At 34.9% G+C, this 18,184-nt stretch overlaps 1 protein-coding gene across 1 annotated transcript in view; it reads right to left on the bottom strand.

The window, feature by feature from the left end:
* Positions 1-18,184, bottom strand: part of RIT2 (Ras like without CAAX 2) — a 567,177-nt gene that overhangs the window by 290,617 nt on the left and 258,376 nt on the right. The window contains 1 exon segment of the mRNA XM_061169231.1: positions 17,366-17,557. Within this exon segment, the coding sequence (XP_061025214.1) occupies positions 17,366-17,557 (192 nt within the window).

Raw genomic sequence — 18,184 nt, 5'->3', positions numbered from 1 at the left:
AAAAAAAAAAAAAGTGCAATACCATTTGCAATTGCTCCAAATAAAATTACTTAAGTATGAGTCTAACATCTATGGTATCTGCATGATGAAAATTATAAAATGCAGATTAATAAATCATTGAATATCTAAATGCTTGGAGAGGCAGATCATATTAATGGATTGGAAGATTTAGCATAGTAAAGATGTAAATTCACCATAAATTAATCTGTAGACATTTTTTTTCTTTTTTTTTTTTTAGTTGCATAGTTGATTTACAATATTGTGTTAGTTTCAGGTGTACATCATAGTGATTTTATTTTTTACAGATTATGTTTCATTACAGGTTATTATAAAATACTGTGTTTAATTCCCTGTGATATACAGTAAATCCTTGTTGCTTCTCTGTTTTATGTATAGTAGTTTGTAGCTCTTAATCCCATGCTCTTAATTTATCCATCCTCCTACCCTATCCCCTTTGGTAACCATAAGTTTGTTTTCTATGTCTGTGAATATATTTCTATTTTGTATATAGATTCATTTGCATTATTTTTTAGATTCCACATATAAGCAATATCATATAGTATTTGCCTTTGTCTGACTTATTTCACTAGGCATAATATTCTCTAGGTCAATACACGTTGCAGCAAATGACAATATTTCATTCTTTTTTTATGGCTGAGTAACATATATATCTTCTTTATCCATTCATCTGTTAGTGGACACTCAAGTTGCTTCCATATCTTGGTGATTGTAAATAAAGTTGCTATGAACATTGGGGTGCATGTACCTTTTCAAATTAGAGTTTTCATTTTTCTGGTAATATATCCCAGAGTGGAATTCATGGTTCATATGGTTGTCCTATTTTTAGTTTTTTAAGAACTTCCATGCTGTTTTCCATAGTGATTGCACCAATTTACACTTTAACCAACAGTGTACAGTGTTGCTTTTCTCCATATCCTCTTCAATATTTATTATTTTCAGACTTTTTTTCCTTCATTTTCCTTGGACAACTTTATTTTTTATTCTTTTTCAAATTCTTTTCCCATTTAGGTTATTACAGAATACTGAACAGAGTTCCCTGTGCTATACAGCAGGTCCTTGTTGATTATCTATTTTAAATATAGCAGTGTGTACATGTCAGTCCCAAAATCCCAGTCTATACCTCCTCACCATATTTCCCCTCTGGTAACCATAAGTTCATCCTCTAAGTCTGTAAGTCTGTTCTGTTTTGTAGATAAGTTCATTTGTATCATTATTTTTTTTTAGATTCCACATATAAGTAATATCATATGGTATTTCTCTTTCTCTGTCTGACTGACTTCACTTAGTATGGTGATCTCCAGGTCCATCCAAGTTGCTGCAAATAGCATTATTTCATTCTTTTTTATGATTGAGTAACATTCCATTGTATATACGTACCACAACTTCTTTATCCATTCATCTGTTGATGGACATTTCGGTTGCTTCCATGTCTTGGCTATTGTAAACAATGCTACAATGAACTTTGGGGCGCCTGTATCCTTTTGAAATTAGAACACTCTTTAATAGCACACACAAAAATAAACTCAAAATGGATTAAAGACCTAAATATAAGACCGGATACTATAAAACTCTTAGAGGAAAACATAGGCAGCATACTCTTTGACATAAATCGCAGCAATATCTTTTTTGATCCATCTCCTAGAGTAAATGAAATAAAAACAAAAATAAACAAATGGGACCTAACTAAACTCAAAAGCTTTTGCACCAAAAGAGAAACCACAAACAAATGAAAAGACATAAAATGAAAAGACAGCCCACAACATGGGAGAAAATATTTGCAAATGATGCCACTGACAAAGGATTAGTGTCCAAAATTTACAAACAGCTCATGTGGTTCAATACCTTAAAAGCAAACAACCCAATCAAAAAATGGGCAGAAGACCTAAATAGATATCTCTCCAAAGAAGACATATAGATGGCCAACACACACATGAAAATATGTTCAACATCACTAATTAATAGAGAAATGCAAATCAAAACTACAATGAGATATCACTTCACTGCAGTCTGAATGGCCATCATCAAAAAATCTACAAACAATAAATGCTGGAGAGGGTGTGGAGAAAGGGAACTCTCTTACACTGTTGGTGGGAATGTAAATTGGTACAGCCACTGTGGAGAACAGTATGGAGGTTACTTAAAAAACTAAAGATAGAGCTACCATATGATCTAGCAATCCCACTCTTGGGCATATGTCTGGATAAAAATTGGTTCAAAATATGTCTTTCACATCACTTGCAAATATTTTCTCCCATTCCATATATTGTCTTTTCACTTTCTGGATGGTTTTTTTTTTGTTTTGCAAAAGCTTTAAACTTTGATTAGGTCTCATTTGTTTATTTTTGCTTTTATTGCTTTTGCTTTGGGAGACTAATCTAAGAAAATACTGCTACTATTTATGTCAGATAATATTTTGCCTTTGTTCTCTTTTAGGAGTTTTATGGTGTCATGTCTTACATTTAGGTCTTTAAACCATTTTGAATTTATTTTTGTATATGGTGTGAAGAAATATTCTAACTTCATTGTTTTACACATAGCTTTCCAGCTTTTCCAACACCACTTGTTGAAGAGACTGTATTTTCTCCATTGTATATTCTTGCCTCCTCTTTGAAAACATGGAGAAACTTATTATAAAATTCATATGGAAAGGGAAGACACTAAAATATCCAAAACAATTTTTAAAAGAAGGAAATATTGGAATTCTTGATATTAAAGGTTACTATATAGATGTAGTAATCAAATCAGTTTGGCACTGACAATGGATAGATACATAGATCAATGGAACATAATCAAGAACCCAGACCTAAATCCACACAAATATACCCAGTTAATTTTTGACAAAGGTGCAAAATAATTTTCAATAGAGAAGGGATAACTTTTTCTATAAATGGTGCTGGAGCAATTAAACATCCATCATCAAAATATGAACACTTGATACAAAAATTAATTCAAAATGGACTATGCACTTAAATGTAACACATAAAACTTACTCTCTTCTAGAAGACAGCATAGGAGAAATCTTTGGTTAAGGGTGTTCTTCAATTCAATACCAAATTAATGATCCATAAGAGGAAAAATCCATAAATAGACCTCATCAAATTAAAAAAATTTTTCCCAACAAAAGATCATACTAAAGAGATGAAAAGGCAAATCATGGGCTGAGAGAAAGTATTTGAATTTCACATATATGACAAAGTGCTTGAATCTAGAATATACAAAGAACTCTCAAAACAATATTAAAAAATAATAATCCAACTATAAAATGGACAAAGGATGTACACAGATATTTCACTTAAGAGGCTATAGTGGTGGCCAATAAACACATGAAAAAATGTCCAATATCATTAGTTATTGGAGAAATGAAAATTAAAACCATAGTGAGATATCACTATATAGCTAGCAGAATATCTAAAATGAAAAATAGTGATAACTTCTAAAGTTGACAGGGGTGAGAATGTAAACGTGTACAGCCACCTTGGAGAATACTTGGTTGCTTCCTTTCAAAACTAAAAATGGACTTATAAGACCCAGCAACTTCACTCTTGGGCATCTATCCCAATGAATTATAGACTTGAGTTCATGTAGGAACTTTTTTTTTTTTAAACTTTGGGTTTATTTATTTATTTATTTATTTATTTATGGCTGTGTTGGGTCTTCGTTTCTGTGCGAAGGCTTTCTCTAGTTGCGGCAAGTGGGGGCCACTCTTCATCGCGGTGCATGGGCCTCTCATCATCGCGGCCTCTCTTGTTGTGGAGCACAGGCTCCAGACGCGCAGGCTCAGTAATTGTGGCTCACGGGCCTAGTTGCTCCGTGGCATGTGGGATCCTCCCAGACCAGGGCTCGAACCCGTGTCCCCTGCATTGGCAGGCAGATTCTCAACCACTGCACCACCAGGGAAGCCCCATGTAGGAACTTTTATATGAATGTTCATAGAAGCTTTAATCATGATAACTGAAAACCGGAAATTGCCCATGTCATCATAAATGGTGAATGGATAAACAAACTATGGTACCATACAAATTGAATACTATTCAGTAATAAAAAGAAACATATTATTGATAAACATAAAAAGTTGATGTACCTCAGGATATAATGTTGAATGAAAAAAGCCAGTCTCCAAAGTATACATACTAGATGATTTCAGGTACATAATAAATCAAAAAGTAAACAATCAAAAAGTAAAATAATTGTAAAGGTGGAGAATGGACTATGGACCAGTGGTTTCTAGGAGGTAGGGATTGGGATAGATAGGGGATGGATGTAGCTGTAAGGAGAAACATGAGGGAATCTTATGGTAATGGCACAGTTGAATATATTGATTGTGGTGGTGTATGCAAGCTATATATGTAATAGAACTGCATGTAATTATACACACATGCATGAATAAGTATGTGTGTAACTGGTGAAGTTTAATAAGCTCTATGAATTGAACCAATGTCATTTTTTTTCATTTTTGATATCATTTTACAGTTTTATAATTTGTTAATATTGGGGATGCTAAGGGAAGGGTGCATGGGACGTTTTACACATTTGTTCACAACCTCCTTTGCCTCTATAATTATTTCATATTTTGAAATATGAAAGTTTTAAAACAGGATGGATTATGTAGTTTCTTAAACATGTGGTGAGATAAAGTTTAAAAGTACAAATAGCAAGTTTTCCTCTTTCAGAGTATTTGTAATTCGACCTAGATCATTCTTTTGGATTTATAGGATTACCTTGGTCTCTAAGATACCTGTACCTATATACATAACTGTGTGTGTGTGCACATGTATGTGCACACACACACACACACACACACACTGATTTATTGGGAATAGCCAGAAGCCTGACTGAGAATTGAAGAAAATTCTCACAAATGTCAGAGTTTGGGTTGCCAGGATACCTAGGAAAGCACATGGAAAGCTGAAATCTTGGATAGAATAATACAAAACTTAAAACTTTACTTCAGTACTTATTTCCTTTTGTGCAGCTGTTTTAAATGATTGGCTTGAAAAATCATAAGAGATCTATTCTGAGAAATTTTGTAACCTTGGATTTCATTTCAAGGAACTAGCAATATTCTCCATACAGCTTCCCCCCCCCCCCCCCGCTCTTTTCCTTAAAAAGAAGCAAGGTCATTTCTATAAGCTTTCACTGACTTATCAATTTGATAAATGTAGTCAATGATCCATGAAAACCAAACAATACAGTATAATATTTAAATAAGGAAGGGAAGCAAGCAGTTATGTTAATTCAAACTGAGCAGATACAATCTCTACTCCAATGAAACATTAAACTGCCAGATAAAAATCCATTTAGTGGTAGGTGCACACTATATACAGAGCAATTTAGATTTTTATAACACATTGATTTAATCTATAATATTTTTCACTGCTGTTTTTATATAAGCATTAATTAATTTTATTTTAAAAAATATTTTTATATTTTAAATATGTGTGTGCACATATGGGGGTGTGTGTTTATTTACTTTTTTTCTTCTATATCTCAAATATTTTGTTCAAGACCTTTGAAATATTTGTAGGGTCTAGGCTTTCTTACAGGACCTAAAGGATAAAATTACCATTTATGTCCATTCATCTATATTCCAGCCCAGTGATTCCCTAACTTTGGCATGGTTCAGAACCACCCAGAAAATTTGTTAAAATAGATTGTTGTGCCTATCCCCAGGTTTTCTGGTTTAGTAGGACTATGCTGGGGCTTGAGAATTTGTTTTTAACAAAGTTTCCAGGTGATACTGATTCTTCTGGTTTGTGCACCACTCTTTGAGAACTACAGGTCTCATCCATAGTGAGTTTGTTGGTACATGGAAAAATTAGCTTAACTTTTCTGGAATGGTCAATTTTTTTTGTCTTTCTTGTATATCTCCAGATTACTCAGGTTTACTTAATTAATGAACTAATGGAAGAAAACAATGATTTATACAGAGTTCTATTTTTCAGAATTCAGTTACTTCAAAATTGTTACTGTATGTTTCACAGCTAAAAATTAGAAAAAATAATTTCAAAATTGATTTTGCAAATGCATTGACATCTATACACTGTGGTCATCACCAAGCTCCCTGAGTCTTCACTCAGGATTAATTAACTCTTTCTTTTCACCAAATTCTTATACTTTTGGTTTGCTAATTTATAACTTGCAAAATAGCAGATCAGAACATGATAATAACCAAAGACTATTGCAACAATCCAGGTGAGGGATGAGGATGGTAGTACCTAATATTTATTGAGTTCCTACTTTGTGCTGAGCACTATTTATGCTAGATAATCTACTGACATAATCTCATCTACCCCACCTGATAATCTATGAAATAGGTATTAATATCTCCATTTTATAGAAGCAGACATTGAGACACATTTTAGAGTACATGATATTTATTAGGGATCAACACTCATGAAAAGAAGGAGAAGGAAACTGGATTAGGAAGAGGGAAAGGTTGAACCTCAAGGCAAGACTGACAAAGTTCTTGCCAAACCAGTGAAGGGATCTGGAGCAAGATTTGCTTTTCCCAGTGACCCACATTGGGCTGCAATGACTGGACATTTATGCCCACACCACACTGGAAATGAGTTTCCCCCAAGAAAGCTATGACCTCAGGCAAGGAGGCTTTGTGTAGCTGAGGCTGATCCTGAAGTATTTGATGGCTGGGAGCTGTCTACTGATTATACCTCCTACATTTGTGCTATGCAGGAAGTACTTCTTTGAAGGGGAATCCGGGTGTCCATCTTGTGTCTACCACTGATTTTTCCAAGGACACAGCAATTGTCTCACTAAAGACTGAAACTCAAGGACCATTTATACAATATATTTTGTTACTTTCTAAAATATATTTGCCAAATATATTTCTTAACCTTGTCTTAGGAGTCCATGTTGGACACACACTGTATAATGTGATAATGCAATGATGACCTCAGGTGCCACTGAAGGATGTAGTATAGCTCATCCATACATGGAAGGTCTCCAAACCTCTACTGTAGTTTGTCACCTGTCATCCTGTCTGTGTGCTTCATGAGTATGGGATCTGTGAATAGTTAGTGCTACTCTTTTCACTAAAGTTACCGTCATTCCTCATCCTGATGGCTAAATCTCTTAACTGGTCTTCCTGTTTCCATTCTTGCCCCACCGCAATACCTAGCCTGACAATGAAAAATGTATTCATGCTACAGCTCTGCTCAAATGTTTTAAACAATTTCCCTTCACATGTATGTAGGACATTTAAGTTGCTTTCTTGTCCTGGCTATTGTAAATAGTGCTGCCATGAACACTGGTATGCATGTGTTTTTTTGAATTACAGTTTTCTCTGGGTATATGCCCAATAGTGGAAGTGTTGGGTCATATGGTAGTTCTATTTTTAGTTTTTTAAGGAACCTCCATACTGTTTTCCATAGTGTCTGTATCAATCTATATTCCCACCAACAGTGTATGAGGGTTCGCTTTTCTCCACACCCTCTCTAGCATTTATTGTTTGTAGATTTTTTGATGATGACCATTCTGACCAGTGTGAGGTGATACCTCATTGTACTTTTGATTTGCATTTCTCTAATAATTAGTGATGTTGAGCATCTTTTCATGTGTTTTTTGGCCATCTGTATGTCTTCTTTGGAGAAATGTCTATTTAGGTCTTCTGCCCATTTTTTTATTGTGTTGTTTTTTTTTTTAATATTGAGCTGTATGAGTTGCTTGTATATTTTGGAGATTAATCCTTTGTCAGTTGCTTCATTTGCAAATATTTTCTCCCATTCTGAGTGTTGTCTTTTCATCTTGTTTATGGTTTCCTTTGTTGTGCAACAGCTTTTAAGTTTAACTCATTTCTTTACTATACTCTGAAGCTGCCACCACTCTGGAAAGATAAGTAGATGCTTGATATAACTCTAAATAGAAGGTATTTTTCTTAGTACAAAAATTCCTGATTCCCACAGCCTTCATATGCCCCTCTCAGTAAAGTAATGGAACTACTTTCATTAGATAGCTCACTGATGAATAAACAAAGAGTATTTCAGGATCCCAAGTCAGCATTCAGGCTGTGGAAAGCAGAGTTTCAAGACCTCAAGCTGAGTATTAACTGCAATTAGACTGGCAGCCCTGAGGGATTTGTCTTGGTCTATCTTCAGGATAAAACAGTTTGTAGTCTGTTACTGATGTAAAACTTTTCTAATCCAGCTCCCAAATCTCTGAAATTCATTCCATTCATAGCACCATTTTTACTTTGTACAGTTGGTTAGGATTTTCCAAAAACAAAAAAAAAAAAACAAAACAGGAATTATCTCCTTTTACTCTCCAGTATGACAGTTGAAGATATTGTAAATAGGGACAAAGCCAGTGGAAGCTGAGGGACTTAATGTCTGGGAATTTTAAAAAGGCTTTAGAGTAGTGTAGATGGAATCTGGACAAAATTATTCAACTGATTAGAAAATAGTATCTTTGAGTAGTTTTGAAACTCATTTTCTTTCTCTTATTTTCCCTCACACTCTTCCCCCCAACTTCTGGCTATTACTGGTTTGTCCAGGTACTGGAGCTCCTCACTCCACATCCAAAGAGTTATCATTCTGATCCTTCGTGATCCATCTTGCCAATGAAATACAATTGTTTATGTTCCATTCTCTGAGAAGTATGCTAAGATCCAGAAGCTGATATAAAAAAATCATGAAAATAATAATGGCTTACAGGCCAACAGTCTAACATAGTGAGATTTCAAATGAGAACACAGTGGGTATTGTCTCTCAACTCTAACTAGCTGTGTGACCTTGAGCAAGTTACTGAAAGTATTAAAGCTCAGTGGACTCATAGGTAAATAGGTATCATAAAAGAGCCTACTCATGAGCTTCTGGTAAGGAATAAATACAATGATGTGTGTTAAGTGCCTGGCACAGAGCCTTGCAAATAGCAAATGCATCATCAGCATCATCAGTGTCAAAATGAATATTGCTCACAGATAAAATACTAGACTTTAAACAGAACCCTGCAATATTTTAGCTCAAAGAGGTGAATGATAATTTTAAAAAATCAGGCACTAAAACTTGTTTATTTTTCTTGGAAGAAAGGGACTTGTGGTTCACCAAAATGCATTAAGAATGCAGGCACCTGTACTAAACAAACGTGATAAGAAACAGCTTTCCTCAGCAGCACTCTTTCCTTTTAATACCTTTCAGTGTAGGCAGGAGGAAGAAGAGCTGCCAAGTGAGAATCCTACATCTCTGCCTCTCAGCACTGAACAAAAGCACCAGCATGATTTCCTTCCATACCTTTGAGAGTTTAACATTATTACTCTTGAAATCTTCACAAAACTCCTTTGAGTTATAGATGACTCAGGTGTCAGCATTTTTGTTTTTGATTTTGTTTTAGATGAAAAAAAAAAACAGTGACCTAAATTTAAATACTGATGTAATAAAAGGAGTACATGTGATCTGGGTTTTAGTCTTAATTTTGTCACTAACAACAATAATTTACCTCAATTTCTATCAATATATTCACTTCTCAAATATCCTCATCCATCAAATGCTTGCCTTACAACTACACAGGGCAGTTTTATGATTAAAATAAAATGTGGGGGTTTCCCTGGTGGCGCAGTGGTTGAGAGTCTGCCTGCCAATGTAGGGGACGCGTGTTCGGGCCCTGGTCTGGGAGGATCCCACGTGCCGCGGAGCGGCTCGGCCCGTGAGCCGCAACTGCTGAGCCTGCGTGTCTGGAGCCTGTGCTCCGCAACAGGAGAGGCCGCGATAGTGAGAGGCCCGTGCACCGTGATGAAGAGTGGCCCCCACTTGCCACAACTAGAGAAAGCCCTTGCAAAAATAAAAAAAATAAAAAAATAAAGTGTGAATTGAAAGCATTTTGAAAAGAAAAAAAAAAAACACGGTACAGTTACAGGAATAATTATTTCCATCACAAACACCACAACCAGAAGCCAACTTTGCATATCAACACTTCATTATTGGAGAGGTTGGTACATGAGCAGTTTTAAAAAGATCGTAATTTTAGTTTTCATGTTTTTGGCACTCTCTGTGACTATCTTGTTTACTTGTTTTTATCTAGAAGGAAAAGTTTGTCACCTCCACTAAATTACTCAGCTTAATGTCTTTTTTGTTATTTCTTTCAGTGGCATTTGTAACGCTTGTGATTCACATCACTGCTAATGTGAAATTACCCAGGCAAAGATAAGGGTCCTGTTGAATATTCCTTTGTGAGATGCAGAGGACCACCTTTGAGCAGAAAGCAGAAGCAGGGACAGGAGGGTGAGAGGAAAGCACATGTCCGCCAGCATTGGAATCATGGAGAGCAATCATTCTAGAGAGAATCTGATTAACTTCTACCTGAAGAAGTTTCCCTAATATTCTCAAATTCACTAGCTTTCTCAGAGTTACTTATAGTTCTCTTGAATGGCATCCAAATAAATGTTTATGTTTTCTAGGAATTCTGAGAAGTGAAACAAGGGTGGTCATGTGATCACTGACGGTCACACACATCTCAAGATGCTCTCTTATGCCACTTTCCAGAAGTCCTAAAATAAACTAAAGTGTCCCCACTTTTCAGAGGAGTATCTGAAGGGTTTACCACTAGATCTATACCTCTCTTCCTCCTCTCTGTCAAGTATCTGAGAATAGATTCATATTTAGCTGCTGAGATAAACTTGGATTTCTAACCCATAATAATGTAACCATATCTAATTAAACATGGTAGAAAGGGAAAAACAAAGCAAGGCGGCAGAACAGGTGCAGAGGAAAATAAATGGTATAACTCCTGAAAAATAGTTAGCTGCCACTTTAAGATGCTTTAATTTTAAGTGAAATATTAAAAAATGCATTGCACTAAATCATAGGAATATGTTTCTGTGTTAAGCATAAATTTATAAACATTGGCTCTTATATGAGATCTTTTCACTTTAAGAAAACTTAAAATGCATTAGATACAAAAATTAAAATGTATAAAACACTTAACATAGAAGAAAACTATTTGTTTTAGTGAAGATTCTTACCTTAGCAAAAGGTTTTATTAATGGGGTAGTTTGAACAGTCTAAAAATAAACCATTAGCTGGAATAACATAAATTATTAAAATCCAGTTCAAATTTAAGGTCAGTGCAAATAAAGATGTAGCATCTCTAATTATAAACTACTTGATTTAGAGAACTTTATTTAGAAAAATTTGATTTGTATGCAACATCTCAGTAACGCAACTTTGTACAAGTGAGTAACAGCAATGGAATTTTGAGATGATTTGCCTTATCCCTGAATTAGGTTTTTGTCTTTTAGTATCGTAAGGAGTACTAAGGACAACTGAAGTATTGTTACATTGCAAAGATCTCAGAGACAAGGCAATCATAGTTTGTCCATCTGATAGTCTCTGATCAGATGAGAATAAACTATAATGAACTACATGAAATCTAATAATGGATCACAGTTTAAACCAAGCATGGTTTCTGGATTATCAATTTTGTTTGTTTGGAGAAATTGTGAGACTGAGGATCACAGTGAAACAGCAGAGGAGCTTGAAGCAGATTGATGGTATATAGGAGTCATTTATTATTCAACTTGAGAAATAGTTGTTCTGATTCTGAAAAGTGGGAAGGGTCCTATTTGATTATCCATTGCTGCATGAAAAATCACTCCTAACCATGGTGTTTTAAATAATTCCATTTTATTTGTCCATGATTCCGTGTGTCAGAAATCCAGACAAGGCTCAGCTGGGAGATTTTAATGACCCTTATGGATTTACTAGGATATCTTATGAGATTACAGTCAGATGGCAGCTGGTACTAGAACATGCAGAATGGCTTTGCCCACCTGTGTGGTGCCTTGGCAGGGACAGATGTGAGGCTGGATGTTGCTTTGTCCACATGGCTCTCTCCAATGTTTAGATTGGTCCTCATTACATAGTGTCTGGACCTCAAGAACAAGAATTTCAAGTGGCAAAGGCAGAACCTGAATAACTCTGTTTTAAAATTTTTTATTCAATTTTTACAGCTTACACTCGATTTACAGTTATTACAAAATATTGGCTATATTCCCCATGTTGTTCAATGCATCCTTGTAGCCTACCTTACACAGAATAGCTTGTAGCTCCTGCTCCCCCAATAGTGCCCCTCCCTCCTCGCCCCACTGGTAACCGGAACTTTGTTTTCTATATCCGTGAGTCTGCTTTTTTGTTGTATTCATGTTTGTTGTATTTTTAGATTCCACATATAAGTGATATAATATAGTATTTCTCTTTCTCTGTCATCACTTTTCATAATGTCCTCCAGGTTCATCAATGTTTCTGCAAATGGCACAATTTTGTTCTTTTCTATGACTGAGTAGTATTCCACTGTATATATATACCACATCTTCTTTATCCATTCATCTGTTGATGAACACTTAGGTTGCTTCCATATCTTGGCAATTGTAAATAATGCTGCTATGAACGTTGGGGTGCATGTATCTTTTCAAATTAGTATACTTTTTTTTTTGGATAGATACACAGAAGTGGAATTGCTGGCTCATATGCTAGTTCTATTTTCGGGTTTCTCAGAAACCTCCATACTGTTTTCTACAGTGCCTGCACCAACTTACATTCCCCAAAACAGTGCACGAGTGTTCCCTTTTCTCCAAAATCTTGCCAACATTTGTTATTTGTGGTCTTTTTGATGATAGTCATTCTGGCAGGTGTGAGGTCATATGTCATTGTGGTTTTGATTTGTATTTCCCTAATGATTAGTGATGTCAAGCATCTTTTCATATGCCTGTTAACCATCAGCATTTTCTCTTTTGAAAAATGTCTATTCAGTTCTTCTGCCCTTTCTTTAAACAATTTGCTGGGGTTTTTGATATTGAGTTCTCTGAGCTGTTTATAGATGTTGGATATTAATCCCTTATCATTCATAACATTTGCAAATTTTTTCTCTCATTCATAGGTTGTCTTTTCATTTTGTTGATAGTTTATTTTGCTGTGGGAAAGAGGTTAAGTTTAATTAGGCCCCATTTGTTTATCTTTGCTTTTATTTCCTTTACTTTAGGAGAAAGATACAAAAAATATTGCTATGATTTATGTCAAAGAGTGTTCTGCTTATGTTTTGTTCTAGTAGTTTTATACGTTCAGTCTTAATTTGGGTTTTTAATCCATTTTGAGTTTATTTTTGTATGTGTTAGATAAAGTTGTAATTTAATTCTTTTACATGTAGCTGTCCAGTTTTCCCAGCACCACTTACTGAAGAGACTGTTCTTTTTCCACTGTATATTCTTGCCTCCTTTGTCATAGATTGACCATAAGTGCATGGGTTTATTTCTGGGCTCTCTAACCTGTTCCATTGATCTATGTGTTTGTTTTTGTGTCAGTACCATACTGTTTTAATTACTGTATCATTGTAGCATAGTCTGAGGTCAGGGAGTGTAATTCCTTCAGCTCTGTTCTTCTTTCTCAAGATTGTTTTGGCTATTTGGGGCTTTTTGTTTCCATACAAATTATAAAACTATTATTTCTGGTTCCATGAAGAATACCTTTGGTATTTTGATAGGGATTGCCTTGAATCTGTAGATTGCCTGGGTAATACAGTTATTTTAACCATATTGATTTTTTGAGCCAAGAACACATTATATCTTTCCATCTGTTGTGTTATCTTCAATTTCTTTCAGTGATATCAGTGTCTTACAGTTTTTTTGAGTATAGGTGTTTTGCCTCCTTAGGTGGGTTTTTTCCTAGGTACTTTATTCTTTGTGATGTGATGGTAAATGAGATTGTTTCTTTAATTTCTCTTTCTGATAGTTTGTTGTTACAATACAGAAATGCAACCAGTTTCTGTATATTAATTTTGTATCCTGCATATTTACTGAATTCATTGATGAGCTCTAGTATTTTTCTAGTGACCTCTTTAGGATTTTCTATATATAGTATCATGTCATCTGCCAACAGTGCCAGTTCTACTTCTTTCTTTCCAATTTGGATTATTTTTTTGTTTTGTTTTTCTTCTCTGATTGCTGTGGGTAGAACTTCCACAACTATGTTGAGTAGAAGTGGTGAGAGTGGACATCCTTGTCTTGTTCCTGATCTTAGAGGTAAAGCTTTCAGCTTTTCCCCACTGAGTATGATGTTAGCTGTGAGCTTGTCATATATAACCTTTATTATGTTGAGGTAGATTCCCTCTATGCCTACTTTCTGGAGAGTTTTCATCATAAATGGATGTTGAATTTTATCAAGAGCTTTTTCTGCATCTATTGAAATGATTATATGGTTTTTATTCTTCAATTTTTTTAATGTGGTGTATCACACTGATTGATTTGTGGATATTGGAAAATTCCTAGGATAAATCCCACTTGATCATGGTGTATGATCCTTTTAATGTATTGTTGGATTCAGTTGGTTAGTATTTTGTTGAGGATTTTTGCATCTAGTTTCATCAGTGATATTGGCCTGTAATTTTCTTTTCTGTGTGGTGTCTTTGTTCAGTTTTGGTATCAGAGTTATGCTGGCTTCATAGAATGAGTTTGGAAGTGTTCTTTCCTCTGCAATTTTTTGGAAGAGTTTGAGTAGGTGTTAACTCTTTTCAAAATGTTTGGTAGAATTCACCTGTGAAGCCAAAACTAATCCATTTACATTTAAGGTCTGGAACTTTTGTTGGTTGGGAGTTCTAAAATTACTGATTCAATTTCATTACTGGTAGTTGGTCTGCTCATATTTTCCATTTCTTCCTGTTTCAGTCTTGGGAGATTGCACATTTCTAAGAATTTGTCCATTTCTTCTGGATTGTCATTACATTGGTATGTAGTAATTCAGAGTTGTCTCTTATGATCTTTTGTATTTCTGTGGTGTCAGTTGTAACTGTCCCTTTTTCATTTCTGATGTTATTGTTTTGGGCCCTCTCCTTTTTTTCTTGATGAGTCTGGCTAAATTTTGTTTATCTTCTCAAAGAACTAGCTCTTAATTTCATTGATCTTTTCTGTTGCTTTTTCAATCTCTATTTTATTTATTTCTCCTCTGTTATTTATGATTTCTTTCCTTCTACTAATATTGGGTTTTGTTTGTTCTTTTTTCTCTAGTTGCTTTAGGTGTAAAATTCTGTTGTTTACTTGATATTTTCTTGTTTTCTGAGGTAAGCTTGTATTGCTAACTACTTCCTTTTGGTGCAGTGTTTTTGCTGCATTCAGTATGTTTTGGTTGTTGTGCTTACATTTTTATTTGTCTCTAAGTAATTTTTTAAAATTTCCTCTTTGATTTCTTCAATGATTCATTGGTTGTTTAGTAGCATATTGTTTAGCCTCTACGAGTTTGTGTTTTTTGCAGTTTTTTCCCTGTAGTTGATTTCTACTCTTATAACACTGTGGTTAAAAAAAAAAAAAAAAGATTCTTGATATGATTTCAGTTTTCTTAAAATATCAAGGCTTTTTTTGTGGCCCAGCATGTGGTCCATCATGGAGAATGTTCCACATGTATGTGAGAAGAATGTGTATTCTGCTGCTTTCAGGTGGAATGCTCTATAAATATCAATTAAGTCTATTTGGTCTAATGTGTCATTTAAAGCCTGTGTTTTGTTATTGATTTTCTGTCTGGATGATCTGTCCATTGATAAAAGTGGAGTGTTAAAGTCTCCCACTATTACTGTGTTACTGTGAATTTCTCCTTTTATGTCTCTTAACATTTGTATGTCTCTTAACTTGTATACTGAGGTGCCCCTATGTTGGGTGCATATATATTTACAATTGTTATATCTTCTTCTTGGATTGATCCCTTGATCATGATGTAGTATTTCTCTTTGTCTTGTAACAGTCTTCATTTTAAGATCTTTTTTTTTTTTTTTTTCTGATATAAGTACTGCTACTCTGGCTTTTTAAAATTTCTATTTGCATGGAATATCTTTCTCCATGCCCTCATTTTCAATTTGTATGTGTCTCTAGATATGAAGTCAGTGTCTTGTAGACAGCATATATATGGGTCTTGTTTTTATAACCAGTCATCCAATCTGTGCCTTTTGGATGGAGCATCTAATCCATTTACATTTAAGGTAATTATCAATATGTATGTTCTTATTGCCATTTTTTAGTTGTTTTGGATTTATTTTTGTAGGCCTTTTTTCCCCTTTCTTCGTTTGTCCCCTTCTCTTGTGATTTGATGACTATTTTTAGTGTTGTGTTGGATTCTTTTTATTTTTTGTGTGTATATCTATTATAGATTTTTGGTTTGCAGTTACTACGAGATTTTTGTATAGCATTGTATATATATACATAATTAAGTTGCTGATGTCTTGCTTTTAAATGCATTTTAAAAACCCTCTCTTTGTACTCTCTTCCCCTCATGATTACTGTTCTTGATATTATATTTTATATCTAATTGTTTTTTTTATCCCTTAATCGTGGAAATAGATGATTTTAATACTTTTGTCTTTAAACCTCCATACTAGCTTTGTGTGTGGAAGAGTTCCTACCTTTATTGCTTGTTTGCCTTTACTGATGAGATTTTTCATTTCATAACATTCTTGTTTTTCACTGTGGCCTTTTCTTTTTCACCTAAAGAAATTTCTTTAACATTTGTTGTAAAGCTGTCTTGGTGGAGCTGAACACTTTTAGCTTTTGCTTGTCTGTAAAGCTTTTGATTACTCATCAAATCTGAATGGGATCCTTGCTGGGTAGAGTATTCTTGGTTGTAGGTTTTTCCCTTTCATCACTTTAAATATGTCATGACACACCCTTCTGGCCTGCAGAGTTTCTGCTGAGAAAACAGCCAATAGTCTTATGGGAACTCCCTTGAATGCTATTTGTTGCTTTTCCTGTGCTGCTTTTGATATTCTCTCTTTATCTTTAATTTTTGTCATTTTGATTATAATGTGTCTTTGTGTGTTCCTCTTTGGGTTAATACTGTATGGGACTCTCTGAATTTCCTGGACTTGGGTGACTGTTTCCTTTCCCAGGTTAAGGAAGTTTTCAGCTTCTAAGTCTTCAAAGATTTTCTCAGGCCTTTTCTCTCTCTCTTCTCCATCTGGGACCCCTATAATGTGAATATTAGTGCACTTGATATTGTCCCAGAGGTCTCATAAACTGTTCTCACTTAACTCTTAAGGCTCGGCCTCAAAAGTTATAGAGCATCAGTTCTACTACACTCTGCTGCTCAAAACAAATCATAGGGCCAGCCTAGATCCAAGAGGATGGGAGAAACAGACTGTGCCTCTTGATGCGGGAGTGATAAGGACACCGAAAAGTAGTATGTGGAATAAGGTATATTGTGGTGACTAACAAAACCTATCACAGTTCTTCAAAGACTTCTTAGAAAACCTGTGTGCAATATTTCTTTCTCATAATTCTCAATATAAACCTCAAAAAGCAGCCATACTTGATCCTATGTATTCTCAGAGGAAAAGACAGACACTAACAGGCAAAATTGACACTCACCTGATGAAAGTCTGTCAGATCAATTTTGTTATCCACCAGGACCAGGGGGATCTCACAGGTGTGGCTGACCTGAAAAATGAGCTCTTTAAACTTGGCAGCTTCCTGGAATGACTGATGGTCAGTGACAGAGTACCAGATGGTGAATCCCTCACTACCTCACATGTACTACTCCCACATGGCTGTGAATTCTGCCTGCAGGAAAAGAGTAAAATTATTATGTAATTTAAAACAATGAAGTGAACACATAACATTAGCAACATAAAAGGTCAAATTAGGAGACTAAGTAGTTTGGGTAGAAATTTTCTAAAAGTATATTTATAGGCTTTGCATATAGAAGAGCCATGTGAGGTCTAAACAAACCATTATGAAATCCGAATGTTTTAAACTGCTCAAAGTGTTGATCTTTAATCACAGAAGATTTGATTTAAGAGATATTAGAGGAGATATGTTAAAAAACAAATTTACTCATGAACTCTTGGTGATTATTTATAGATTATATACTTCTAATGACCTAATTTTAGGAAAAGAAATCTAAATTTGTATACTCCAAACATTAAAACCTAGAGGAACTAACTATATTTCTCCTCAAAAATATGAAAACAAGCTAGAGTTTTACTTTATCCTTGTGAATGGAGAAAGTTATTAACATAAATCCTCCCTAACCCAGAGATATAGTTGGGTATTCTTAGATCTGTCTCTCTAAGAGGGATAAACAGAGAGATCTTAATTGCTGAGTCACGGGTCCATTTCTACATTCTGTTGACTCCTCCATCCTCTCTTTGCAGAGGAGGACAGGAACTCCCTCCCCAATGTACGAAT

Source organism: Eubalaena glacialis, chromosome 15 (assembly GCF_028564815.1).
Source record: "Eubalaena glacialis isolate mEubGla1 chromosome 15, mEubGla1.1.hap2.+ XY, whole genome shotgun sequence".
In the NCBI taxonomy this organism is placed as follows: domain Eukaryota; kingdom Metazoa; phylum Chordata; class Mammalia; order Artiodactyla; family Balaenidae; genus Eubalaena; species Eubalaena glacialis.
The sequence above is the reverse complement of the archived record's forward strand: the minus strand, read 5'-3'. Positions and strand labels throughout refer to the sequence as shown.